Raw genomic sequence first — 27,405 nt, 5'->3', positions numbered from 1 at the left:
AAATTAATTGCGATTCATACATATATTAGAATCGGTATCCTGATTGCAGCTGCAAAAAAGGTGTACAAATTAAACCTTCCAAAAAAAAATCTCCACCTCTACATGACGAAAACATCTGTTTTAAACGTCGTGAATTTGTTCAACGCTATCAACGATTCAAACAAGTTTCCGCATATTTGGAAGAAAGTCATCGTCACACCTATTCCAAAGACAACAAATCCGACGACTGAGCCAAAGGACTTCAGGACGTTGCACTTCCAGAGATATCAGATGTGCTAGAAGAGGTTTTACTCTATCAAATCTCCGAGCATTTGGAAGCAGCAGATCGACTTCTGCTACAACTACAGAGAAAGTACACGACCGCTTTAGTCAAACTTGCCACGATGTAAACAACAAATTTAATAATAGTCACTATACTGTCATGGTAGTTTTTTCAGTTGATTTTTCCGTGAAACATACGATGCTGCAACAGAAGCTTCGAAGGGAATTCGGGTTCGACAAATCAGCTGGGGACCTCCTTAGCCGTGCGGTAAGTCGCGCGGCTACAAATCAAGACCATGCTGAGGGTGGCTGGGTTCGATTCCCGGTGCAAGTTAGGCAATTTTCGGATTGGAAATTGTCTCGACTTCCCTGGGCATAAAAGTATTGTACGTGGATTTCCCTATTGGACCCGACCGTTCGAAATAGTCGCTCCTTGAACGGTCGTTAATAAAATCGCCGTTTTCACCGTCACACCCGTTTTCATAGTAAAATCTGTCAAAACTAACAAGTCTGCAAGCAGAGTCCTGCAAGTCTTTCTGCAAGATTTTTTAATTAATTTTATTTGCCAATTATCTATTACATGCACTCATCTCTTAGACTAGGTGTTCCGTGTTTTCTTAACACTATCATATTTATTTGCTATGTTACAGTTTTAGTTATTGTTAATACATTTCAATTGCCTCCGGCAGTTAGGATTTTTCCTCTGGTTGAATTGAACCATGTAGGAATTACAATGTTTTAAACTTAAACTAAACTTAACCTATTTTATACTAAGGGTACAAGGAGTTAATCGTTGCAATAGAAGATTGCAACGATTTTTGTCTAAAATTGGAAATTATTTTGTTGGACATTTGTTGCAATGTCTCAATGTTAGAAATTCTATGAAATTCATTGGTACTATACCACAGAGGCAACTTCAGAATCATTTTCAAAATTTTATTTTGAATCCTCTGTATTGCCTGCTTTCTGGTATTGCAGCAACTAGTCCATATTGGCACAGCATCCAACATGGCTGGTCTAAAAATTTGTTTGTAAATCAAAAGTTTGTTCTTAAGACAAAGTTTTGATTTTCTGTTTATAAGTGGATATAGACACTTAATATATTTGTTACATTTGGCTTGTGATTTTTAAAAGTTAATTTTTGATCTAGCAGAAGTCCTAAATATTTAGCTTCGCTAGACCAATTAATTGGAACCCCATTCATAGTGACCATATGTCTGCTAAAAGGTTTTAAATAAGAAGCTCTCGGCTTATGTGGAAAATTATAAGCTGAGTTTTGGAAGCATTTGGAGAAATTTTCCATTTTCGCAAATAAGTGGAGAAAATATCCAAACTTTTTTGCAATCTACTACAAATGACATCTTGCTGCCTTGGGGGACACCAGCCCTTACAGGTAATCTATCAGATTTAGAATTCTGATAGTTTACCTGCAGTGAGCGATCTGATAAATATTTTTGGATCAGTTTAATAATGTACAGAGGAAAATTAAAATTCATCAATTTTACAATCAAACCTCCATGCCAAACACTGTCAAATGCTGTCTCTATATCAAGAAGAGCAACTCCAGTCGAATATCCCTCAGATTTGTTGAGCCGAATCAAGTTCGTAATGTCTCAACTCTTAATAACTGATGAGTGGTTGAATGCCCATGGCGAAAACCAAATTGCTCATCAGCAAAAATAGAATTGTCATTAATATGAACCATCATTCTATTTAAAATAATCTTTTCAAACAGTTTGCTTAATGAAGAAAGCAAACTGATTGGGCGATAACTAGAAGCCTCAGCTGGATTTTTGTCCGGCTTCAAAAGTGGAACAACTTTGGCGTTTTCCATTTATCTGGGAAGTATGCCAATTGAAAACATTTGTTAAATAAATTAACCAAAAAGGATAAAGAGCTCTCAGGAAGTTTTTGAGATAAGTATGTAGAAAATACCATCATCACCCGGGGCTTTCATATTTTTAAATTTTCTAGTAATAGATCTCACTTCATCCAAATTAGTTCCCAACGAAGGATCAAAAACATTCTCTTGGTAAAGAATTTCTTCGAAGCTCCGTGTAACCTGATCCTCAATTGGACTAGTGAGACCTAGACTAAAATTATGGGCACTCTCGAACTGCTGAGCAAGTTTTTGAGCCTTTTCGCCATTTGTTAATGAAATTTTATTTCCCTCTTTAAGCGCTGGAATTGGCTTTTGAGGTTTTTTAAAAATTTTCGTCAATTTCCAAAAGGGTTTCGAACTGGTTGACATTTCTCAAAGTTGATATTTCTCAGAATAGCGAAACGTTTTTTAATTTCATTTTGCAAATCTCTCTTTCAACGCGGGATCGCGAGTTCTTTGGTATTGCCTTCGCCTCACATTTTTAAGACGGATCAGTAGCTGAAGATCGTCGTAATATATGGAGTTGAATTTAATAATAATAATGGAGTTGAATTTAATTTCACATTTAGGAATTGCAATGCCTTTGGCCTCGACAATTAAATTTGTCAAAGATACGAGAGCATTATCATATATCAACATCAAAATTCCTATCGATATACGTTTTATATAAATCCCAATCAGCTCTATAACAATTAAAAGTAGAGCTGATTGGATTATAAATGGCTTCTTGTGAGATTTCAATTGTCACAGGAAGGTGATCAGAGTCAAAGTCAGCATGAGTTACACAGCTGACTTGAATCCGTTAAAACCAAATCAATTGTCGCAGGATTTCGAGTGGATGAAAAACAAGTTGGGCCATTGGGATATTGAATAGTATAATATCCCGCAGAACAATCTTCAAATAAAATTTTGCCGTTGGAATTGCTTTGAGCATTATTCCATGAACGGTGTTTGGCATTGAAGTCACCAATTACGAAGAATTTAGATCTGTTGCGAGTTAGAATTTGAAGATCCGCTTTCAACAAATTCTTTTGCTGCCCATTGCATTGAAAAGGCAAGTAGGCTGCAATTAAGGAAAATTGTCCAAAATTTGTTTCAACAGAAACTCCCAAGGTTTCAAACACTTTGGTAGTCAATTTAGTAAAGGAAAATCATTGTTTTCAATAGTTTTTCAAGCGAAATCTTTGGATAAGTTGCATTTAACATGATGAATTTGCCGTACAGTCAACGAAGCCGGCTTGATAACATCCCAGGAACTCATTCACTTATGGTGACATACGTCGGAAGATGATCTGGGATATCACTTTGTAGGCGGCATTAAGGATGGTGATCGCTCTAAAGTTCTCACACTCCAGCTTGTCGCCTTTCTTGTAGAAAAGGCATCTAACCTCTTCCTTCCACTCCTCCGGTAGCTGTTCAGTTTCCCAGATTCTGACTATCAGTTTGTGCAGGCAAGTGGCCAGCTTTTCCGGGCCCATCTTGATGAGCTCAGCTCCGATACCATCCTTACCAGCTGCTTTATTGGTCTTTAGCTGTTGGATGGCATTCTTAACTTCCCTCAAAGTGGAGGCTGGTTGGCTTCCATCGTCCGCTGAACTGACGTAGTCATCTCCTCCGCTGCCTTGACTGTCACTGCCTGTACTCTCAGCGCCATTCAAATGTTCCTCGTAGTGCTGCTGCCACCTTTCGATCACCACACCACACGTTCGTCCGTCAAGATGCTCCCATCCTTATCCATTCTCTCATTAATCCTGCAGCACTAAGATAGCTGAATCCACGGTCTTTCAGCACATCGGCAGCTATACGTGTGCTCCTGATGAAGTTGAGAGATGGAGATTAGCCAGCCACGGGTCTTTGATAAAAAGTAGAAATGTTTGATAGATTTGCATTCCACGAATCGATTTTCTCATCTCTAGTACCTTTTCGTCACTGTGATCTTCGCCGATTGATCCGATCCATATTCTCTTGTTGATTATTCGTTGCTTGGAATGGCTTACAAGGTTTGACCCCCTCAATTTCCGGAGGACCATTCTCATTAAATTTCTGGTAAACCATGATGCTCATTTTTTTGCTGTGAGTCCCTCGCTAGTACTCGGACGATGGTCAGCTGCCTCTAACATGGTGATTAGATGCTGTTGTGAGCCGATCTTCCTTTGTAAATATGCGATCGTTGGGTAGATATTAGACTAGTGCGCTTTCAGCGTCAGTTGTCGATGAAAAGTTTGAAAGAACAGCTACAGAAAAGAAAAAAAATTTGGTCATCTTAGGAATAAAACACTATATAATACTTGTCATAAGACGAGTTTGTACAATCCCATTGAATTCCACCACTTAATTGTAGTCGAGTCAAGTACGAGACACTGAAGACGGCCTTACTGTTGAGGTCGAAATACGTATCTGTCAAGATACAATTAGGTGGTGGAATTCAATGGGATTGCACAAACTCGTCTTATGACAAGGAAAGACATTCCACTAAAAAGCGCAAAATAATTTTCTTAACTATATAATAGTTAACAGGAAAATGTTAACGTTGATTTATTAAATTAAAAAAGTTCTTAATTCTTCGTGATGGTTAATTGCCATGGGCGTAGCCAGGATTTCGAGCAGGGGGGGCAACTTTTTGGGTCTTCTAATTCGTAGTTTTATAGTGGTTTTATGAAAACACATGAATATTAGTGCTTGGCACTATTTCCTTCTAAGTTCCAAAAACTTTGAAACGAAATCCACAACCAACAGTAAAGGCTGGATCACAATAACACGTTGCGCTGGGCGTTGAAGTCAGCGTTTTGTACTAGAACGCAACGCTAATAAACGTGACGCATTCATGCCCACAATGCAACGTTCGCGTTGTGCGTTTATTAAACAACAATAATGATATTTGAATTTCTAAACAAATCCGCTCTGAAATAATATTTATTATCAAATAGGCAGAAAAAAACAATATGCAAGCTTCCTCCAGAAATTCCTTCGACAATTGCTCCAGTCATTCTATCCGAAGTTCTATCAGGAATTCTTTAAGAATGCCTCCAGAAACTTCTTCAGCAATGTCTTCAGGAATTTCACCGTTACTTTCGCCGGGAATTAATCCAAAATTTCACCATTATTTACTTCAAAAAATCTACCACGAGCTCCTTTATAAGTTCTGCAGGGAATTCTTCCGATAATTTTTCGTGCTGTTTATCATAAAAAAATCTGAAAAATAGCACCGTGAAGTTCCTAAGAATATTCCGTGGAAATTCCGCAGAACTGCCAGTAAACATTTCTGAGAATTTTGCAAAAAATCTTCGAATTTCTTGTGTAAATTCCATAAAATTTTCCCTGAAAGTTTCAAATAATTTCTTGTGAAAATTTCAAAGAATTTATCCTGGAATTCCACCGAACATTTATACAGAAATTATACCGAAAATGAAATTTTCGGAGGAATTCCTAGATTAATTCCCGAAGTAATCCTGAAATAATTCCGGTGAAAACATCAAGATTTCCACTGGGAGATCCTCCAGAAGTTTTTTAAAAAACTCCTCCGGGAATTCTTCCAGGAGTTCCACCGGCAGTTCCTCCAAGAGTTCCTCCAGGATTTCCTCCGAGAATTATTCCGGTAGTTCTATCGGCAGTTCCTACGGGGGTTCCTCTCAAAATTCTTCCGGGAAATTCTCCAGAATTTCCTCTGGGAATTCGTTCAGGCTTTCTTTCTGGAATTCATTTAGTTTTCTTTAGGAATTTATATAGAAATTCACCCAGAAGCTCCTCCGAGAATTTCTCTGGGAGCTCCTCAGGGAATTCTCCGGGATGTCCTCTGACGATGACGATGGCCCAGCTATATACCCCTACAAAGGTTTCAGCTAGACGAGATTTGTCTATAAGATGAATTTTCCATGATTTTTTCCGAGGATTCTTCTGATAGTTTCACTGGCATTTCCTCCGGGGGTTCCTTTGAAAATTCTCCCGGGAGTTTCTTCAGAAATTCCTCCGGAAGTTCATACGAGAATTCCTCCGAGAGCTCCTTCGGGAATTCCACCAGTAACTCTGCTAGGAACTTATTCAGGCTTTTTTCAGGAAATCATTTAGGCTTTCTTCAGAAATTTAAATGGAAATTCCTCCTGAAGTTCTTCCGATAGTTTCTGTGGGAGTTCCTCCGGGAGGTCCTCTAGGAATTCTTCTAGGAGTTCCTCCTGAAATTCTTTCGAGAGTTCTTACGGGAGCTCCTCCGGCAGTTCCTTCGGGAACTCCTCCGGGAGATACACCTCAGAAGAGGAATTCCCAGAGTAATTTCCGGAGGAATTCCCGTAGAAATTATCAGAGGAATTCTAAGTCGCTAAGTTAACTAAGTCTTGTTTTATTAGGAAATGCTAAGACAATTTAACAATAAAACCGGACTTAGTTAACTCCTTGATAAAGGTACAATATATGTAACCGAAACGTCGGATAACAACGTAAAACCCGTTTTTGAGCATAAGCCATTTTGAGCTGAAAGCCATAACCTCAAATATTATTATTATCTTTTTTTGGGAAGTTTTCAGTCCAAGGCTGGCTCACCTCGAATCCAGGAATTCCCTGTGAGCTCTCGGAGGTACTCCCACAAGCACTTCCGGAGGAATTCCCACAAGGAAGTCCTGAAATAATTCTTGGAGAAGTTCCTGAAGGAATTTCCGGAGAAATATCAGAAGTAATTCCCGGATAAAATACCAGGAAGAATTAATGCCGAAATTCCCAGATGAAATCCTGAAAGTATTCCCAGATAAATTGCTGATGAAATTAATGGATGCATTCCCGGGCGTTTGTTCTGAAGAAATTCCTGGAAGAACTCAATGGAAGATGTCCTGGAGGAACTCTCAAATTAATTTCCGAATGAAATTCTGGAGTATATTCCGAAAGTGAAGTCCGGAATGAATTCTAGGACAATTCTGCGAAAAAATTCCTGAGGGAATTCCAGGAGAAGTACCTGAAGGAATTCCCGGAAAAATACCTGGAAGAATTTCCGGGGAAATACTTGAACGAACTCCTGGAGAAATTCTCAAAGAAATTTGTAGAGGAATTCTTGAAGGATATTCTGAAGGAATTGCGAAAAGAATCCTAGAATGAAATTCTAGAGGATTTCGCTATTAAGTTTATGGCGGTTTCATCCCGGAGGAATTAAAGGAAGAGCTCCTGGAGAAATGCCTGAAGAAGTTCCTTGAAGAATTTCCGAAGGAATTTCTTATAGATTTACAAGTGAAATTATGGAGCGAAATCGGAGAACTTCTGTCATAAATTTTTGAAGAAACTTATGGTGGAATTTCGGGAGGATATTCCGTATGTATTCTTGAAGGAACTCTCGAATACATTCCAGAAGAAATGCTGGAGATTTTGCTGGAAGAATAGCCGAAGAAAGGTCTAGAAGTAAAATTTAGAAATAAGTAAAAAATCTTCAAGGAATTTCCTCATGAATTCCCTAAAAAAAGTTTAGTGAGGGGTTTCTAGATAAAAAGGAATTACAATTACATGAGAAGGATTTTCGAACAATTTTTAAAAGGAATTTGTGGATAACTTCCCGGAGGAATTAAGAAGTTTCCAGGGAAGCTTCTAGAAGGATTTTAAGGAGAATTTATGACCCCGAAATATTTCTGTTGTTTTGAACTTATGGATCCTGGATACCCTAATAAGTTTTTGGGAATCTTTTGAATTTCAACCACCTATTTCTGAATATGATTTGAATGTAAAGTGCACATGTTAAGGGAATTCATTCCAGTCCCCGTTCAATCTTACCATCATTTAGGTGGGGCGACGCCCACCCCCTCCCCCCCTCTGGCTACACCCTTGTTAATTACAGTGTGGCCAGTCTTTTAACCAACAGAACTAGTGAATCCCCATCAATAAAAATCTGGTTTCATTATGGTTTTGAACTGAGAGTTTTGAATTGGGAGATTGACGGACATAAAGCGAAATTACTACATCACATGTATTCGCATATAAATAATGATGATGATAACACTTTATGATATGCAAATGCAAAATTTTTAGCTTGGCTTAGAAACCTCGAAGTTAATAACTGCGGAAGTGCTAAATGAAGCAGCGAGACGGCAATGTCCCAGTGGGGACCAATAAGAAGAATAATACTTTATGAAGTAATCATGTTGCTGCTCGTGACATGCGGCATGTACATTTATATGAAATACCATGCTTTGCAATAGTGTATTTAAATTTACATTAATCAATCAATTTCAACAGTAATAGTTAATTGAAAACAACCACCACCGCAGGCCGTAAATCAAAACGGAACGATTGGGTGTACATACAACATGAATCTACTGTGCTGATATGAAAACCGTCTTTTTATTTCTTTTTTTAGATGATTTTTATAGTGGATTGCTAATTTTTCAACGCTAGAATCACAGTTCATAATCATCCAGAAAACTTGAAGAGAATGTTATGTTATGATGGTATTATTTACACTACTTTGTACTAACTTAACCTAAGATAAAAAATACTATTATTAAAGTAGTTTAAGAAAATATACAACTTTCATGGAAAATAGATTGTAAAGCGTACATTGTACGCCGTACAAACTACCAATGAATGTATTGATCAACTATTGATACAGAACGGTAACAGCCCCGAAGAAGCTTTGGCAAATCAAATCGAGCGAAGGGCTGATTGAAAACATATTGCACCTTTTCCTCGATTTATTGATTACCGGTTTGCTTCTAGTTTTCCAATTTGCTAGAACGAATTGTGAAATGTTAAATTTATACTTCCTCGCCAGTGGCTTTGGAAGTAGGGATATTTCATCAATCAGACCGATTGCATCTTCCTCCAGTCTGCCGGTCCCGGTTGATGTCTACACACAAGTCTCGACCAGCTGACTTCGTTGAGCGCAGTACACGCATCGATCGCTGGTTAGTTAGTTAGTTAGTTAGACCAGACACTTGCTTGTATAGGAAACATGTGTAGTAGTTGCTGCCCGCGGTGGTTGGTTAAAAGTTGTTTCCGAACCATGCGATGATGGTGAAGTTTGCAATTATAACCAATGAAATGAGTGACGTTGCAGCGGACGGAAACCTTTAAGAGGTGATTTGCACGCGTGATTTTTTTTTATTGGATTGGTCTAGTTGGTGCAGATCGCAAAGTTGTAACAGTAGTAATTAATTCAATCCTCAAATGGGTATCACATATGGTATTTACGAATCATAATGTCAGATCTGATATTGGGGACAGAAGCTTACAGCTTTATAACTATTTATTTTACTACATATTTCGTAACATGAAAATTTAATAAAATTTTGTAAGTTACGAAATAAGTAAGCGTGCGATCATAGTTTCGATGATTTTTTTTTGCAATTCCTGATCATGATAGGGTAAAAGACCCAATAGTGGAGAAACTAAGAACGTTCCACCACTATTTGTTGCTTCACTTGAAGTCTTTACTTCATTTCACTTAGATCATTGAATATATTGCAACCGAAAAGTGTTGTAATTGCAGCAGCATCCATTTTTACCACCTAAAATAGTACCTCCAATTATTGGTGCAGTGTTTCAATAGTTGCGTTATTTTTCAATTCGTGTTCCTATAGTTGCGACTCCCATTGCTTTCATATAGGACTCGCAACAATGGGAACACTACCGCAACTTCAAAGCCGAGAAAAAGATAAGATATTTTAGTGATACCGATTTTGAGCGAAATCCAAACATGTTTGACATGTCAACAAATTGATGGATTGATTACATATGGGTTGCTGCGTTTAACTCGTAGATTTCGTAAAAACAACACTACCGCAATTATGTGAACACCCACGACTATCGGATATTTTACCCTACCTGGTTTACAGTATACAGGATGACCGCCAATATTGAACAAGTTGGAAACCCCTGCTCGATTCACAACCTCAATCGTGTCCTACGATGGGTGCTGCTGGTGCACCTATTCGCATGAAAATCGTTAAAAAATGAACCAAAACCAAATGGCAAATTGATAGTCTGAGTGGTCTGACCTACCGCAAAAGAAAAGGAGCCCTCATATGCGATGTGTCAGCCGGTTCATTCCGTCTGTTGGTCGAATCGTCCACACTCGAATGGGGCAGCCTTCACGAACCGCATGCATTTGGGGAAGGGGTCTCGATCGTGCAAACCCAATCCACCAAACGTGTCGTGAATCAGTTTCAAATTAGTGCCGATCGTAGACGGTTGGTTGGTACGTTTCGGTTCAGTTTTGCTGTTTTGGTGTAGTTTATTTTTTTTTTCATTTCGGTGAGTTTTTTTTTTGTTCAACGAGGAGTGCCACAGTTTTCATCTCCAACATTATATGTACGTGGAAAAGCATCGAGTTTGATGATGTCGGAGCTTGACTTTATAGTGGGTGTCAGTCAGCTCCCCTAGACAGCGTGATGATAAATAATCCTTTACACTGGGGAAATTTATGGTTCAGTACTTGAGACTTGAAAATCACAAGAAGAGCCATGAAAAATTGATAGACGTCATATATGGTTAACGGTTAGAGAGGAGTAGCGTGTCATGGACCGAAGCGAAACACGACATCGTTGGCGACCATGTTTCACTGTGCAAAATTCTCAAAATTTCCCAACAAGACGTTGGAAGGAAAGTTCAATTTATAGTGCATACATACGTGAAGCGAGGATTGATGGTGATGCTATGGGTGGAGGTGATTACACTCGAAATGGGCAGAAGAGCCGCGCAATTAATTTACTTTATGCTCGTCATAGCTTGCTAATGGGGCATTTTCAAGGTGTTGTTTGTAATTGTTTTCATGATTGATTTATTTATGATGCAAACCGCACATTTTGTTATACATTGCATGTTCTCCAGTTATATAGTTAATCATCCCATTTTTCACTTTTGCTACGCTATTTACTGTACTTTGCATATATTATTCCTAGAAATATCTGAAAGATCTACAAAGGCCAATGGTTTCATGATATACGAATGCAAGTTCACTGTTTAAAGCTGTGGGAGTTCTTAAAAAAACGTTTAATGGAAAGACAGTATTAATGAGAAACGTAATACCAACAAAGAAGAAAGAAAGAAATAACAAGTTAAATAATGAGCTTTAAGCGTGGCTTCCGTTTTGAATGGGGTACCCTTGAAAATGCAAGTGCATTTAGTTCAGGATTCCGGGAGGCTTGACCTTAATGCACAGTACCGGACTACATCAATCCTAGCATTAATGACTGACAGCTGCCACAGCTGTTGTCTCACAGTGATTATATGTGTCACATGGAGTATTTAGTGCATCCTGATAGATGTGATATGGCCTTCAGCACCATACATATGGCGCACAGTGGGACCAATTCCAAAACCCAGATTAATCCACCTAGCGGTGATGGAGACTTTCTCGTGTGTTATAAAAAGGCTTGCGCACACACATGTACACACACGCACACACAGACATCACTTCAATTCGTCGAGCTGAGTCGATCGGTATATAACACTATGGGACACCGGGCCTCCTATAAAAAGTTCGTAGCCATTATAGCCACAGATAAACAGACATAACACATTGAACATTTACTCATTAAATCCATCGTCGTTCAAACACTAACGGGATCTGTTGATTTCAGTTAGTTGGGCAAAGCACGAACCAGAAGGCGATAGTGAGCAAACGTCAAACTCCAGCAAATCCGATGCGCGCGTCACGAGGCCAACTAATGATTTTTTTAATTGACCAGTAAATTAGTGAACGATGGAAATTTGACGAATGTTATGTCTGTTTGTCTGTGATATAGCCTTACGTATACGAGAAAGGCAAAAAGACGGTCAAAAATGTCAGAAGGGCATAAAGTGGCTAGACCAGGCCACATATTGGGATATTTCATTGAATAGATGGATCACCGACTCGCAAGCTAGAGTTCCACAATCTTAACGAGAGGTGGAGCACCAGTCATCGCAAGCACGCTATGGTTCTCAAAGACAACGTGCCTGTACAAAATGGTGCCCCATGAAATATCAATGACTGGCGCCGCCAGTGTAGAGTTGTATTTCTATGAGCACTTAAACAGGTATTAACTACTACCTTCAAATACCGATTTCAGCCAATAAGGCAAAGACAAAGGTGCTGTTTGAACGAGATGGCGCCACAACATTTAAAGTAAAATGAATTTCCTCGTATGGACAAATCATCCGTTCTCATCAACTACGCATCGCATCAATATGAAAGCTAGGTCAAAAAGCAACAAATAATTTTTAGATTTTTTGTACCCGCGACTTGTTTTACAGTTCTAAACAATAAAAGAGATTTCATTGTACCTCCATACAAAATTTTAGCTGTATACTTTCAATTTCTTTAAGACTGTTCTCCACCTCGTGTGTGTGGAAGGAACATTGTAAGCTTACGATATCGAACAGCAGATGTCACTAGTGTATATGCAATATTACATTGATACAGACACGCAGCAACACCACCTGTCGCCTGATAATGTAAATATTACAATTATACCATCAGGTGTAGTAGCTGTTCTCCTATAGGAGGTCGTCAGTTGCATTCTAGCAAAAATTCCGCTTGAGGCCCTTTCAAAACATTTTAACAACAGCGACTACACCTGATGGTATAAATGCAATATTTCCATTATCAGGCGACAGGTGGTGTTGCTGCGTGTTTGTATCAATGTAATATTGCATATACACTACCGACATCTGCTGTTCGATATCGTAAGCTTTCAATGTTCCTTCCACACACACGAGGTGGAGAACAGTCTTGAAGAAATTGAAAGTATACAGCTAGAATTTAGTATGGAGGTACAATGAAATCTCTTTTATTGTTTAGAACTGTAAAACAAGTTGTGGGTACAAAAAATCTAAAAAATATTTGTTGCTTTTTGACCTAGCTTTCATATTGATGCGATGCGTAGTTGATGAGAACGGATGATTTGTCCATACAAGGAAATTCATTTTACTTTAAATGTTGTGGCGCCATCTCGTTCAAACAGCACCTTTGTCTTTGCCTTATTGCAGTACTGACGAAACATGTATTCCATTAGAAATTTTAAACATATGGAATGGTTTTTGTTTGTAGAGAAATTATAAGTAAGTAATACAATAAAAATCTCCCAGCTACATTTCCCGTCTCTGCTTCTGCTACTTGCTTATTGTGTTAGCTTGCGTGAGCGAGCTCTTCCCTAGCAGCACACATTTTCCACATAGGTTACAGCAACTCATATATGACCAGATTTAGTCACAACCAAGTTGCCTCAACCAGTTTTGTCTGACTTGTGCTGCTCGAGTTAGGTTACGATAGTATCTTTGCTTACAAAATCACGTAGGTCGATTAGAAAATTTATTTTTGATTACCGTTACCGTCTAAGAGTATTAATTTGTAAAATAATTTTATTCACTTCATTACGAGCGGTTATCTTTCCCGAAGTAGATGCCTATAGTATAGGCATCTACTTCGGGAAAGATAACCGCTCGTAATGAAGGGAATAAAATTATTATATCAGGTTTTTACGTTAAACAGATAGAACGTAGAATAAAAAGACAAAATTTTTAGAATAAATTTTTTTTTGGGAAAAAAAAATGTTCAGAAAACCCCCTGACCAATTTTCTGGCTACGCCACTGGTTCAACAATACAGTACATATGATATGACCTAGCCTAAGTAGTAGTCTGTAATGTAGCCGACACAGACAAAAAAAGCTGTTGGAACTTACACGAAAACTAATTCACATAAAGGAAGAGCAAAAAAAAAAGGAAATTTGAACGGTTTATCGCCTAAATGCATTATTTATTTATTATTATTATTATTTATTCAGACTAAGGCCGAAGTGGCCTGTGCGGTATATAAGAGTCTTCTCCATTCGGCTCAGTCCATGGCTACACGTCGCCAACCATGCAGTCTACGGAGGGTCCGCAAGTCTTCTTTCACCTGATCGATCCACCTTGCCCGCTGCGCACCTCGCCTTCTTGTGCCCGTCGGATCGTTGTCAAGAACCATTTTCACCGGGTTATTGTCCGACATTCTGGCTACGTGCCCGGCCCACCGCAGTCGTCCGATTTTCGCGGTGTGAACGATGGATGGTTCTCCCAACAGCTGATGCTCGTGGTTCATTCGCCTCCTCCACGTACCGACCGCCATCTGTACCCCACCATAGATGGTCCGCAGCACTTTCCTTTCGAAAACTCCGAGTGCGCGTTGGTCCTCCACGGGCATCGTCCAGGTCTCGTGTCCGTAGAGGACTACCGGTCTAATGAGCGTTTTGTAGATAGTCAGTTTGGTACGACGGCGAACTCTATTCGATCGGAGCGTCTTGCGGAGTCTAAAGTATGTACGATTTCCAGCCACTATGCGTCTCCGAATTTCTCTGCTGGTATCATTTTCGTCAGTCACCAGTGAGCCCAAGTACACAAATTCTTCTACCTCTTCCTATCATGTACTTCGTCTTCGAAGTGTTGATGATGTTGATGACTAGTCCGATCCGCTTGGCTTCCCTCTTCAGTCTGATGTAGGCTTTCTCCATCTTCTCAAAGTTACGTGCCATAATATCTATGTCGTCGGCGAAGCCGAATAGCGGACGGACTTATTGAAAATTGTACCACTCGTGTTAATCCCTGCTCTTCGTATTACCCCTTCCAAAGCGATGTTGAATAGCAGACACGAAAGACCATCACCTTGCCGTAACCCTCTGCGCGTTTCGAAGGGACTCGAGAATGCCCCTGAAACTCGAACTACGCACATCACCCGATCCATCGTCGCTTTGATCAACCGTGTCAGTTTATCCGGAAATCCGTTTTCGTGCATTAGCTGCCATAGCTGGTTCCGATCGATTGTATCATATGCGGCTTTGAAGTCGATGAATAGATGATATGTGGGCACGTTGTATTCGCGGCATTTCTGCAGTACTTGGCGAATGGCGAACACCTGGTCCGTGGTGGAGCGTTCGCCCATAAAACCCGCCTGGTACTGCCCCACGAACTGCCTTGCATTTAGTGCTAGTCGACGGCCTAAAATTTGGAAGAGTACCTTGTAGGCGGCGTTCAGCAATGTGATTGCGCGGTAGTTGCTACAATCCAGCTTATCGCCCTTTTTGTAGATGGGACACACGACACCTTCCATTCACTCCTGCGGCAAAACTTCCTCCTCCCAAATCTTGGTAATGACCCAGCGCAGCGCTCTAGCCAGTGCCTCACCACCGTGCTTAAATAGCTCTCCTGGTAGTTGGTCAACCGGAGCCGGTAGAATGATGTCCTGCGCGCGTTCCCCAGGTCCATCACCATACCGCCATCTTCGTCTGCCACATCGCCATTCAGGTGCTCTTCGTAGTGCTGCCGCCACCATTGGATCACCTCACGCTCGTTCGTAAGAAGGTTCCCGTTTATGTCCTTACACATATCAGGCTGTGGCACGTGGCCCTGGACTCTCCTTAGCCGTGCGGTAAGACGCGCGGCTACAAAGCAATACCATGCTGAGGGTGGCTGGGTTCGATTCCCGGTGCCGGTCTAGGCAATTTTCGTATTGGAAATTGTCTCGACTTCCCTGGGCATAAAAGTATCATCGTGTTAGCCTCATGATATACGAATGCAAAAATGGTAACCTGGCTTAGAAACCTCGCAGTTAATAACTGTGGAAGTGCTAATGAACACTAAGCTGCGAGGCGGCTCTGTCCCAGTGTGGGGATGTAATGCCAATAAGAAGAAGAAGAAGACGTAGCTCTTACGTGAACGGTTCAACTTCTCATAGAACTTTCGTGTGTTATTAGCGCGGTACAGTTGCTCCGTCTCTTCACGGTCTCGATCATCCTGCTGACGCTTTTTCCTCCGGAAAATCGAGTTTTGTCTGTTCCGCGCCTGTTTATATCGTGCCTCGTTCACCTTCGTGCGGTGTTGCAGCAATCTAGACCATGCTGCATTCTTCTCTTCTACTAACTACTCACATTCGCCGTCATACCAGTCGTTTCTCTGATCCGGGGGCACCGTGCCAAGTGCAGCGGTTGCGGTGCTACCAATGGCGGATCGAATATCTCTCCAGCCATTGCTCTTCCGTTGGGAGTGCCACTTCTAGCTGCTGCGCGTATTCTTGGGCTAGTCTACCGTCTTGTAGCCGCCCAATGTTAAGCCGCGGCGTCCGACTTCGACGCGTGTTGTACACCGTCGAGAGTTTTGAGCGCAGCCATACTGCAACGAGGTAGTGGTCGGATTCAATATTCGCACTGCGGTAAGTGCGGACGTTCGTGATGTCGGAGAAGAATTTACCGTCGATTAGAACGTGGTCGATTTGGTTTTCAGTTTCTTGGTTAGGTGATCTCCATGTGGCCTTGTGGATATTTTTGCGGGGAAAGAAGGTGCTTCGAACTACCATTCCGCGGGTGGCTGCGAAGTTTATGCATCGTTGGCCGTTGTCATTCGATACGGTGTGCAGACTATCCGGTCCGATGACCGGTCTATACATTTCCTCCCTTCCTACCTGTGCGTTCATGTCACCGATGACGATTTTGACGTCCCGCAGTGGGTATCCATCGTATGTCTGCTCCAGCTGTGCGTAGAATGCTTCTTTCTCGTCGTCGAGTCTACCTTCGTGTGGGCAGTGCACGATGATGATGCTATAGTTGAAGAAACGGCTTTTAATCCTAAGCTTGCACATCCTTGCGTTGATTGGCTGCCACCCAATCACGCGTTGGCGCATCTTTCCCAGCACCATGAAGCCGGTTCCCAGCTCGTTGGTGGTGCCACAGCTTTGGTAGAAGGTAGCCACCCGATGCCCGCTTTTCCACACTTTCTGTCCTGTCCAGCGCCACGACATCGAACATCGAAGTTGCGGGGATGTAATTCATCGTAGATTATCCTGTCGCAACCTGCGAAACCTAGCTTGCAGCTCCATGTTCCAAGCTTCCAATCGTGATCCTTCATTCGTCGCCTAGGTCTTTGCCGATTATATCGAGTCGTATTATCTCTTATATTGTTCGTAATTATTGGTTTCGCCTAAATGCATGTAATTTCTTTTAATTTTGGCGCTAAATTGTACAAGTCTCAGGCCACCCAGTTAAAAAAAAACAATAGAATTACATTAACATATCATAAAATTGCAATACATTTTATTGGTGAACATAAAATTCTACTCTTCTTCTATCATACCAATTGAATTGCCATATAACAATATTCTTCTAATAGACGTACAATAAAATCTATTGGCAGATTTTTTTTATGTATTACGTTTTTTTGACAGGCTCAGGCGTGTATAACACTTAACGGAGCCGAGACTGTATGATATTTAGTTAGTTAGAGGAAAGGGGCTCGTGGCGACTCAAGGTTAGATTGTGTAATTCAGGACGAACGAGGATGGGATTTAGGTTTGAGGTATTACAGCTGCTCATCCAGGTATTTGACGTCATTAACGGTATGGCGTAGCGTCGTGCTCGAGTTGTGGTTCGTTAGGGAGCATCTTCCGGATGACCATAGCTTCGTGTTACACGGAACAATAAGACAAAGACAAAAAAAATCATCGACAGAAAAATGTTGACAATAGAATTCCAATTAATTCTATTGTAATGGCAGACATTTGTTCGAGAAAAATCGATTTCTGCCTTTCGCGTATACTAAGTATACGTAAAGGCTATAGGATCACTCCAAAACCGAACTTTTGATAGAAGGCTCGGAGACCCATAGTATTAGATACCAATCGACTCAGCTCGACGAATTGAGGTGATGTCTGTATGTGTGTATGTATGTTTGTATGTGGGCGTTACTGGGGGAAATTTTTTCACTTTGTTCACTTGCTTACATATCTTCCCTACATTAGCGCTATGTGATAATATCATCATTCCGTCGCGTAGATTGATCTTCGAACTAAGTACAGATTTTCTTTTCTAGTGAGAAGATGGTCGGGTATGTAGTCAATATATGAATTAAATTTATTTGTGCATATCGGAGAGGGTGGGGTGTATGATTTTTTGTCTGTGTTGGTGAGCCGCAAGGCATCCATTCTGAATGACATGTCATGAAGCCTTAACCACTCAAAGTCAATTGCCTTATTTCCGGGTATTGGACTACCCGACTTGAACATTAATTCTCTTTGTTCTGAAAACTCATATGTGAATGTGTATATTATGTGGCCTACGTAATGCGGTCGGCTAGGAGCTTGACGACCGACTGGTAAATAGCACACACAACCTCTACTTGATCAGTACAATTGCTGATGAGGAATGTGTGTAGTCTCTAGACAATCTAAATACTCAAGCTCACTCTAAATGTGAAGAAGTGTTGCCTTGAGAAAATGGATTATGAGTGCTTCGACTATGTGTTCTATTTGGGAATCTCGGGCTCATTCAGTAGCCGCTAAGTTGCGAAGGCCGACGGAGGTCCTTCGTAGCTTGGTTGGTTAAAAGCACCAGCCTAGCGTACTGAGGGTCGTGGGTTCGAGTCCCATCGAAAGAAAGTGGTTACCAATACATTTTTCAAATCAAAATCCACATAATGTACATATTATCATGTAAGTTTTCAGAGCAAGGTAAAAAAAAACATTATTGTCTGCGATATTATTCACGAAAATAAAAAGAAAGACTGAAATTTTTAAACTTTTTTTTTGTATCAAAATCGGTTAAAAACGTGATAAAATCCGTTTTCTACGTCCAACTTTCACTGTAGCAGACATCACCCGTGCACTAAACTCATCCAAAGACCCTGGATCAGATAAATTACCTCCCGCATTTGGTCGCCGATGCTCAGAGGTACTTGGTGAACCTGTTTGTTGGATTGGCACCTATCTTTATCGGAAGGTGTTTTCCGGATGCATGGAAATTGTCTGCGGTGACGCCTATACATAAACCGGGCAACACGCGGAAGGTTGAAAATTATCGCCCCATTTCTATCCTTGGCTACCTGGCCAAAACTCTGGAACTTTTGATTCATGATAAAATGTACTTTGCGGCTAGACGTATAATCTCGGATTATCAGCACGGTTTTGTGAGGACCGTTCTACCACCACGAATCTAATGTCGTACGTAAGCATGCTCAACTCCAGTTTGGAAAAACGATATCAAGTGGACAGCATATACGTGGATTTTTTGAAAGCTTTCGACAAAGTTCCCCATGAACTAACATTGCCAAAGCTTGAGAGTGGTTGCGTTCCTGCCTACGAGACAGACATGCTAGTATTTATACTTTTTGTGCCTCCGACTTAGTTCACATCGGATTATGTACGCTGATGATATGAAAATATGCCGCATCATAAATTCACTGGTCGACTGCGCGGCGTTACAGCAAGATATTGATGTCGTCTCAAGTTGGTGTACATCAAACGGTATGGAGGTTAACGCTCTGAAATGCAAAGTGATCAGTTTCAGCAAGAGCCGGACACCGTTGAACTTTTCCTACGTGGCAAACGGTGTTTCTCTGGAACGCGTAAATACTATCAACGATCTAGGGTTGACAATAGACAGTAAATTGCGCTTCAATGACTATGTAACCAGGATTACAACGAAAACTTTCGCAGTACTGGGTTACGACGGATGCATTGGAGCTCTGCAATGTTTACGCTTTGAAAATACTGTATTGTTCGCTTATACACAGTCTTCTTGAATACGTCGTCAAAGTATGAGTCCCTTGCCAGGAAAGCCATGCATTTCGAATCGAAAGAGTCTAACGTTCATTTGTACGTTTCGCGTTACGTAGATTACCATGGGATGATTCACTCCATTTACTCCGCCTTCGATATAATTGACAACCGGATAGACTGCCCATCTCTTCTACGTCAGACGAACTTCTTTGTTCCAGTACGTCGTTCCCGCCAACGCACTAAGGGGTAACTAGACCAAAATCCTGGCCAAAATTATATTTCGGCGTTTTCTGGTAGGTTTTGCATTTATGATGCCAAAACATAGTAACAATCGATTTTCGAACATTTATACAGGTGAAAATTCACCTACAGTGATTACAGTGAATTACCTTTCTTGATATAATCAAAAATTAAATTCTAAACTGATACAGAAGCGACAGCTCCATGACAGTTCATTTGTTCACTCACTTTAGTCCTTAATAGTTAATTCGCGTGGGAAACGTGAAAAAAGAAAAATCTCGCGTAGCATTTGATAAGGGTCTATTACAGAAAGTTAAACATTAATCGATTCAAAACAAAACATTAGATTTTCAACTCCTATTTCATAAGTTTATTATATTTTTAGCAGCGAAAGCTACCCAGAACGTACAATCAACACTGATTACTCACGCATAACAACAGTTGCATCGGAAACTTTGAAATTGATCAAACAAAAGTCTGGCTATTGTGTTTGCACCCTTATGGGACAGTCATAAACTTTTTGCTTAAATCATCTTCATCTTACAAAACCATAGGATCGATTATTTTTAGAGAGGAAATGTTTCTTTCTATTTCCTGTTTTGGTCCTACCCCATATAATTTCTTTGCTTCAACTTGTCAACTAGAATTACATATGTATCTGTTGTCAATGCAATCGCCAAATTCAATACAATTCATATTTTGATTTTTTATAATATTGAATAGTGGGAAGGAGATGAAAGATAATGGAGCATGCGCCATGCTTTGTAGAGATTTAAATGAGCAGCAGATGCCCCAAACTAACATTATTATCTGAGCGTTAGGTTACAAAATTGTATTCAAAAGTTTTTTTTAATTGGCTCCGTAACGCCCTACAGCATTTGAGCCTACCAAATGAACGAATGAATAACAAAAAACAGAGTATGTTACCATTGTATTCAATCAATGTGTCAAATGCCTCGAAAACCAGGAAAAGTTATATGCCGAAATTTTTTGCCTATATACTGTTGAAAACAATGGCGGAAATTATGAAAACAACCTATTTTGAAGTTACTCGCAAATTCGTTTGCGAACGAGTGCGGATGATCTTTAACCCGCAATAGAAAAGTGAAAGCCTACTCGGCTGTTCGGCCACATTGAGAGTTGACGTAAAGTCAATGTCAACTTCTCTCCACGAACAGCCTAGATAGCCGTGTGGTGTCGGCAGCTGGTTATCTGGCTAAGAATAACATTACGGATTGCCTGTTCCAGTGGTAAAAGTCCATCATACAGGTGACCCCTAATTCTCGGTGTGATGCGGCTTTATGCTTACCGTGTGCCTACGAATGAATGGTTAGGGGGGTCTAATAAGAACCTAACCACAAACGGAGCCTGTGAAGCACCAGGCCCCCCTTCACAGTATTTTAGCCCTCGCTGCGCTAACCGGAGATATGGCGTAGTTGCCTCTTTACTTCTCCGAGATAATCGGCTACTCTTATTCAACCTCATCGTGAGGTTAAATAAGAGTAGGGTTATGAATATGTGTTTTAATTAGTTTTCAACAAATTGTCACCTATATGGATTCGCATTATGCGTTTTTTACAATGTGCATTATGTATGTTACCTATATGGATTCGCATTATGCGTTTTTTACAATGTACTTTGTGTTTGTCACCTATATGGATTCGTATTATACGTTTTTCAAAGTGTAATCTGTGTTTCGTCTTTGATGTTTGGCTTCAGCTACTCTTGTTTAATCTCACCTTGAGGTTGAATAAGGGTGGGGTTATGAAAATGTTTTTTTTACTTAGTTTTTTTCAACAAATTGTCACCTATATGGATTCGCATTATGCGTTTTTTTTACAATGTACTTTGTGTATGTTACCTTTATGGATTCGCATTATGCGTTTTTCACAGTGTACTGTGTGTCTCGTCCTTGACTTTCGTCTTTGGCTACTCTTGTTCAATCTCAACGTGAGGTTAAATACGAGTGGGGTTATGGATATGTATTTTACTTAGTTTTCAACAAATTGTCACCTATATGGATTCGCATTATGCGTTTTTCACAGTGCACTCTGTGTCTCGTCCTTGACGTTCGGCTTCGGTTACTCTTGTTCAATCTCAACGTGAGGTTAAATAAGAGTGGGGTTATGAATATGTGTTTTACTTAGTTTTCAACAAATTGTCACCTATATGCAGAGCCGGATTTAGCGGGGGCCGGGACGGGCCGTGGCCCCGGGCCCCCACAAATATTGTGTACCAAAACCAACTTTTTTTGTACATTTTAAGCCCCCCACATACCGTCGGCCCCGGGGCCCCCTTCCGGCTAAATCCGGCCCTGCCTATATGGATTCGCATTATGCATTTTTTTACAATGTACTTTGTGTATGTTACCTATATGGATTCGCATTATGCGTTTTTCACAGTGTACTCTGTGTTTCGTGCTTGACGTTCGGGTTCGGCTACTCTTGTTCAATCTTAACGTGAGGTTCAATAAGAATGGGGTTATGAATATGCGTTTTACTTAGTTTTCAATAAATTGCCACCTATATGGATTCGCATTATGCAATTTTTACAGTGTACTTTGTGATTGTCACCTATATGGATTCGCATTATGCGTTTTTCATAGTGCACTCTGTGTTTCGTCTTTGACGTTCGTCCATTGTTACGTCCTCTGTGTTTTTGTGACACCTCTCTTTAGTCCCTTGCTGAATGCGTCTACATAATTGGCTTTCCTATAAATGGTTCCATTCTCCTTTCCAACTTCACTTTCTCTTCCTTTCCCCTTTTCACTTCCTTTTCCGTCAGGTAAATGATGAGAAAGGCCAGTGAAGGCGATGGCACAAATCTCCCAAATTGAGGGGAACGTGCCTCCTGAGCCGACGTTCTGATACCTGATACCTGATACCTGCATCGGAAACATTGAAAATGATTAAACAAAAGTCTGGCTATTGTGTTTGCACCCTTATGGGACATTCATAAACTTTTTGCTTAAATCATCTTCATCTTACAAAACCATAGGATCGATTATTTTTAGAGAGGAAATGTTTCTATCTATTTCCTGTTTTGTTCCTACCCCATATTATTTCTTTGCTTCAACTTGTCAACTAAAATTACATATTTGTTGTCAATGCAATCGCCAAATTCAATACAATTCATATTTTGATTTTTTATAATATTGGATAGTGGGAAGGAGATGAAAGATAATGGAGCATGCGCCATGCTTTGTAGAGATTTAAATGAGCAGCAGATGCCCCAAACTAACATTATTATCTGAGCGTTAGGTTACAAAATTGTATTCAAAAGTTTTTTTTAATTGGCTCCGTAACGCCCTACAGCATTTGAGCCTACCAAATGAACGAATGAATAACAAAAAACAGAGTATGTTACCATTGTATTCAATCAATGTGTCAAATGCCTCGAAAACCAGGAAAAGTTATATGCCGAAATTTTTTGCCCATATACTGTTGAAAACAATGGCGGAAATTATGAAAACAACCTATTTTGAAGTTACTCGCAAATTCGTTTGCGAACGAGTGCGGATGATCTTTAACCCGCAATAGAAAAGCGAAAGCCTATATTTTCATGTGTGTAGAATCTCGTAAGCGGAATACTAGGGAGTACTTCTACTTTTTTAAGTTTTATCCGTATATTTATTTGGAAGGCACTCTGTGTTTTTAACCGCTACTGTGCCGTAATCTACTGTGGTACTCTGCTGTACAGAGTCCACACAGAATCTATTTTTAGATGTCCATAATTCGTTATTGTTGTCGTTGCCAGCCCATATCATCGTGAGTCCATTGTGTTAATTTGTCCATGTGGTGAATCCAGTGATCGTTGCTTTGTTCGGTTGCCATTATTCGAAGTACGTTGGAGGAATGCCTCCGAGAAGAACAGATTTGTCAGTCGTCATTAGGCAGCCGTGTCGGTGAGGCGCAATTCCCCAAAACGCCACCGTATGGACTGCGCTTCTGGCGACTGACAAGGGTTTGGTGGAGGGGGGGCTGAGAATCGAACCCATGACCATTCGCTTATGAGGCGAACGTGTAGCCAACTACGCTACGGGACCCCCTACTTTTTTAATAATGAAGTTGTCAAATGTCAAAAAAATGTCAAAAATGTCAAAAACTCCATGTTATTTATGTTTATGAAAAAATATCATAATGTTAAATATAATTCATTTCAACTCATGGAGGTCCTAGAGCAGTCTATAAGTGATGTTTTGTGTATTATAGACCTAACATTATATGTGTTGTTTAGATTAGTCAGCAGTGGTAACTGATCTTTGTCTTACGGGCACGAAAAAAACCATCAAATTAACATGACTTTTGATAGGTTGTCATTAATACTAATAAGGAACAAACGTAAAAATTTCAATGACACATAATGGAGATAATATTGAAGAATACATCTAAAAATGTAATACCATGCAAAAGTTCGAGAAACGAGAAAGGGTTTTTGGCCAGCCATTTGTTCTAGCTACTCCACCGTGCAACGTCCCCTATTTTATACAAATCGGCATCGCACTGTGTTTGGACAAAATCACGAGTTGGAAAAATGTTTTTTTATGCTCAACGATGTCCAAACGTTTGATTTCAATATCAGTAGAGACAATTACAATAGTTATAAGAATATCAGTCTGTGCAGCTTAAGCTGAAGACGGTGAAAATAAATAAATACAAAATATATCTTTCTTTCTTACTTCTTCCCTTTTTCTCCTTCTTTCATCTCCATTTTTCTTTCTTCGCACTTAATCCTTTTTATTTTTCCTTCTTTCTTATTTCTTCTTCCTTCTTCTATTTTCCTTCTGTCTTCTTCCTTCTTCTATTTTCCTTTTTCCCACTTCTTTCTTCCTTATTCTTCTTCCTTTCTTCTTTTGACTTTTTTTTCAATTTTCCATTTTTTTTCCTTTTTGTTCTACTTTCTTCCTTCTTCCTACATTTTTGCTTACTCTTCATTCAGAGATGATAATTTCTCACCTATCACATAACACTTCTTACCAATAACTTCTTACTACTCATTTCTACAAACATTTCTTACTTAGGGAAGATCCATAAAGTACGTCACGCAAAAATTGGCGATTTTCGACCCCCCCTCCCCCCTTCGTCACACTTTTTGTATTAAACCTCTAAAATTTTTGTATGAGTCGTCACGCTACTCGAAACCCCCCTCCCCCCTAGGAGCGTGACGTACTTTGTGGATGGCCCCTTATCACTACCGTCTACTCACCTCTTTGATTTTGACATAGAACCAAGCTCCGCTTCGTTAACACAGTAAGTAGAAGTCATCATGCGAGCTGTGGTCTTCCGTGATCATAAATCATATGGAATTTTGTATAAAAATATGAAATATTGTTCATTATAAGGGAGAAGGTTTGCTTGTTCGAGTCATTCGACCGGATGTCATTTGGCTGAATTTTTCTTGACCGAATAATTCCTTAATTCGTAAGACATCTAGCCGAAACGTTTAGGCCGTACATGTTATTTGACATGAAGGGAATGTGTTTATGGCCAAAAATGCCATTCGGCAGAAATGGTTGTTCAGCAAAAAAGGCAATTTGACCGAAAAAGTTGTTTGGTCGAACAGATCATTTGACCGAGATGCCGATTGACCGAAATGTTCGTTTGGCAAAAAGGGTCATTTGGCAGAAAATGTCATTTGTGTTTGAAAATCAAATGACCCTATCTTCCAAACGGTATTTTCGGCAAATGACATTTTCTGGTATAACGGTTTGTTGGGCCTAATGACATATTCGACAAAACAACTTTCGACCTATCGGTCTTCTGGGGTTCTCAAAAATGTATAAATTTAATATGATCTAATTGTCTTCTATAGAATTCCTGGAACGTTTTATCTCCCTAATACATATGGCATTTCTTGAGTGAAGTCGACATGATATTGCTTTAAAATCTTATTTCCACCATGAACTCTTATTAAGTTTTCGATTTGGTGGTAAGATTGTCAAAAGTCTATTTGAATGATTAATATTACATGAATCATATATAAATTAACAAAAAATGACCTCAGCACATACTGATTCCAAAAAATTAAAACACCCTCAAATTTTCAGGTGATATACTAAGTATAGCACCCATTCGCATTTGATCTGCTTCTGGTACAAACACTAATTATACGACATACACCGTTTATAGAACCGGTTCGTTAGCCTACCGGTGATTGATCTCTCATACAGTGGCATACCTTTTGCACAGTCGCACTAAAAGTAGATCAAACCAGCGCAATGATTGCATAATACTCGGAACCACCGGCACTGGCTAAACAGTTGCAAAAAGTGCTACGCATGCACGAAATGAAAGGCCCTCTGTTTGCGTGGTCCTTGAAAAGTTCTGAAAACCTGTTTAATTTTACTATCAGAGTCTGTCCACCCAGACAATGCGACACATGATCGATCCGAAAGTATCAACTTCACCTTGACAGTTGACACGTGCTTCCTTTCATTCTTTTCCTTTTTTTCATTCGCAGGTTGCCGCAAAGCCGTTGCCAAAATGTTAAAAATCTCGTTCGTTGCCATCATGGGCATGCTCTGCGTGGTCCAGTCCATCAAGGTCGACTACTACGGTTCCCTTTACCGACCGGACGAACTCCACGCGCCCTATAAGAGTGCCAAGGAGCCCAAACAGGACTTCAGCAAGATCCCCGGCGAACCCGGAGTGGACTATCCGATCTATCACGAAGTTCCTCACACCAGCTTCAGCTGTTCGCACGTCCCCGCCGTCCCCGGAATGTATGCCAACGTCGAAACCGGCTGCCAGGCCTATCACACCTGTCACGATGGTCGCGAAGGAGACCAGGGAGCCTCGTTCCTGTGCACCAATGGAACCATTTTCAATCAGAAGGAGTTCGCCTGCGACTGGTGGTACAACGTCAAGTGTGAGGAAGCCCCCGCCCTGTACAGCCTGAATACCGATCCGGAGCACAATCCATTCGTCCCGAAGCGCAAGCCGGAGGATGAGCTGGCTCATAAAAAGTTTCTGATCCACGTCTAAGCCGGCCCGTCAGCGGTCGATTTTCTCCTTTATCGCAGTTTTCTTTCATTTAATTCGTTGTTGTCGTTACCCATTCGGAATTGTTAAGTTTTGCACAAAAGTTTTACCGTTTCTTGATTGTTTTGTTTCGTTTGGGATTACCGATTTTCGTGCAGCAGCAGCCACTAACGAACGGGGCTGTTGTTTCCAGTTGTAAATAATAATTCGTCTTTATGCCGTTATAATGATTTCGCGGTAGTCGGTAAGAGTGAGGAGAATAATGCAGAGAAATATACGAGCTGAAAATGAGGAAAATTTCAAATTAGGTGGTTCTTTTCTTCATGGTGGTCAGGTGGTGGGAGTTGTTTGTCGATTTTCGGAAGGTGTAAACTTTTTTCGGGCTCATTATGCAGTGAAAAGTTGGGATGGCTGGATAGAATATTTGAATGTCATTTCACCTGCTTCAAAGATTTGGTGATGTGTTCACATGTAAATTTCCATATCAAAATAATGACGTTAAGGATCTCAAATCCTAAAAAATTGCTTCAATAATTTCGCTTTTCAATCAATCTTAGCACTTTTTACGCAATA

General features: G+C 40.3%; 1 protein-coding gene across 1 annotated transcript in view; it reads left to right on the top strand.

The window, feature by feature from the left end:
* LOC134221502 (uncharacterized) overlaps window positions 1–27,136 on the top strand; it is a 166,207-nt gene extending 139,071 nt beyond the window's left edge. Inside the window, exons 6-7 of the mRNA XM_062700698.1 lie at window positions 10,297–10,420; window positions 26,312–27,136. Of these exons, the coding sequence (XP_062556682.1) occupies window positions 10,297–10,420; window positions 26,312–26,835 (648 nt within the window). The 3' untranslated portion in view covers window positions 26,836–27,136. The remainder of the gene's footprint in view (window positions 1–10,296; window positions 10,421–26,311) is intronic.
* The last annotated feature ends 269 nt before the right edge of the window (window positions 27,137–27,405 follow it).

The sequence above is a fragment of the Armigeres subalbatus genome, chromosome 3, assembly GCF_024139115.2.
Source record: "Armigeres subalbatus isolate Guangzhou_Male chromosome 3, GZ_Asu_2, whole genome shotgun sequence".
Classification (NCBI taxonomy): Eukaryota; Metazoa; Arthropoda; class Insecta; order Diptera; family Culicidae; genus Armigeres; species Armigeres subalbatus.
Note: the sequence above shows the minus strand (reverse complement) of the source record. Positions and strands in the feature narration are given on the sequence as shown.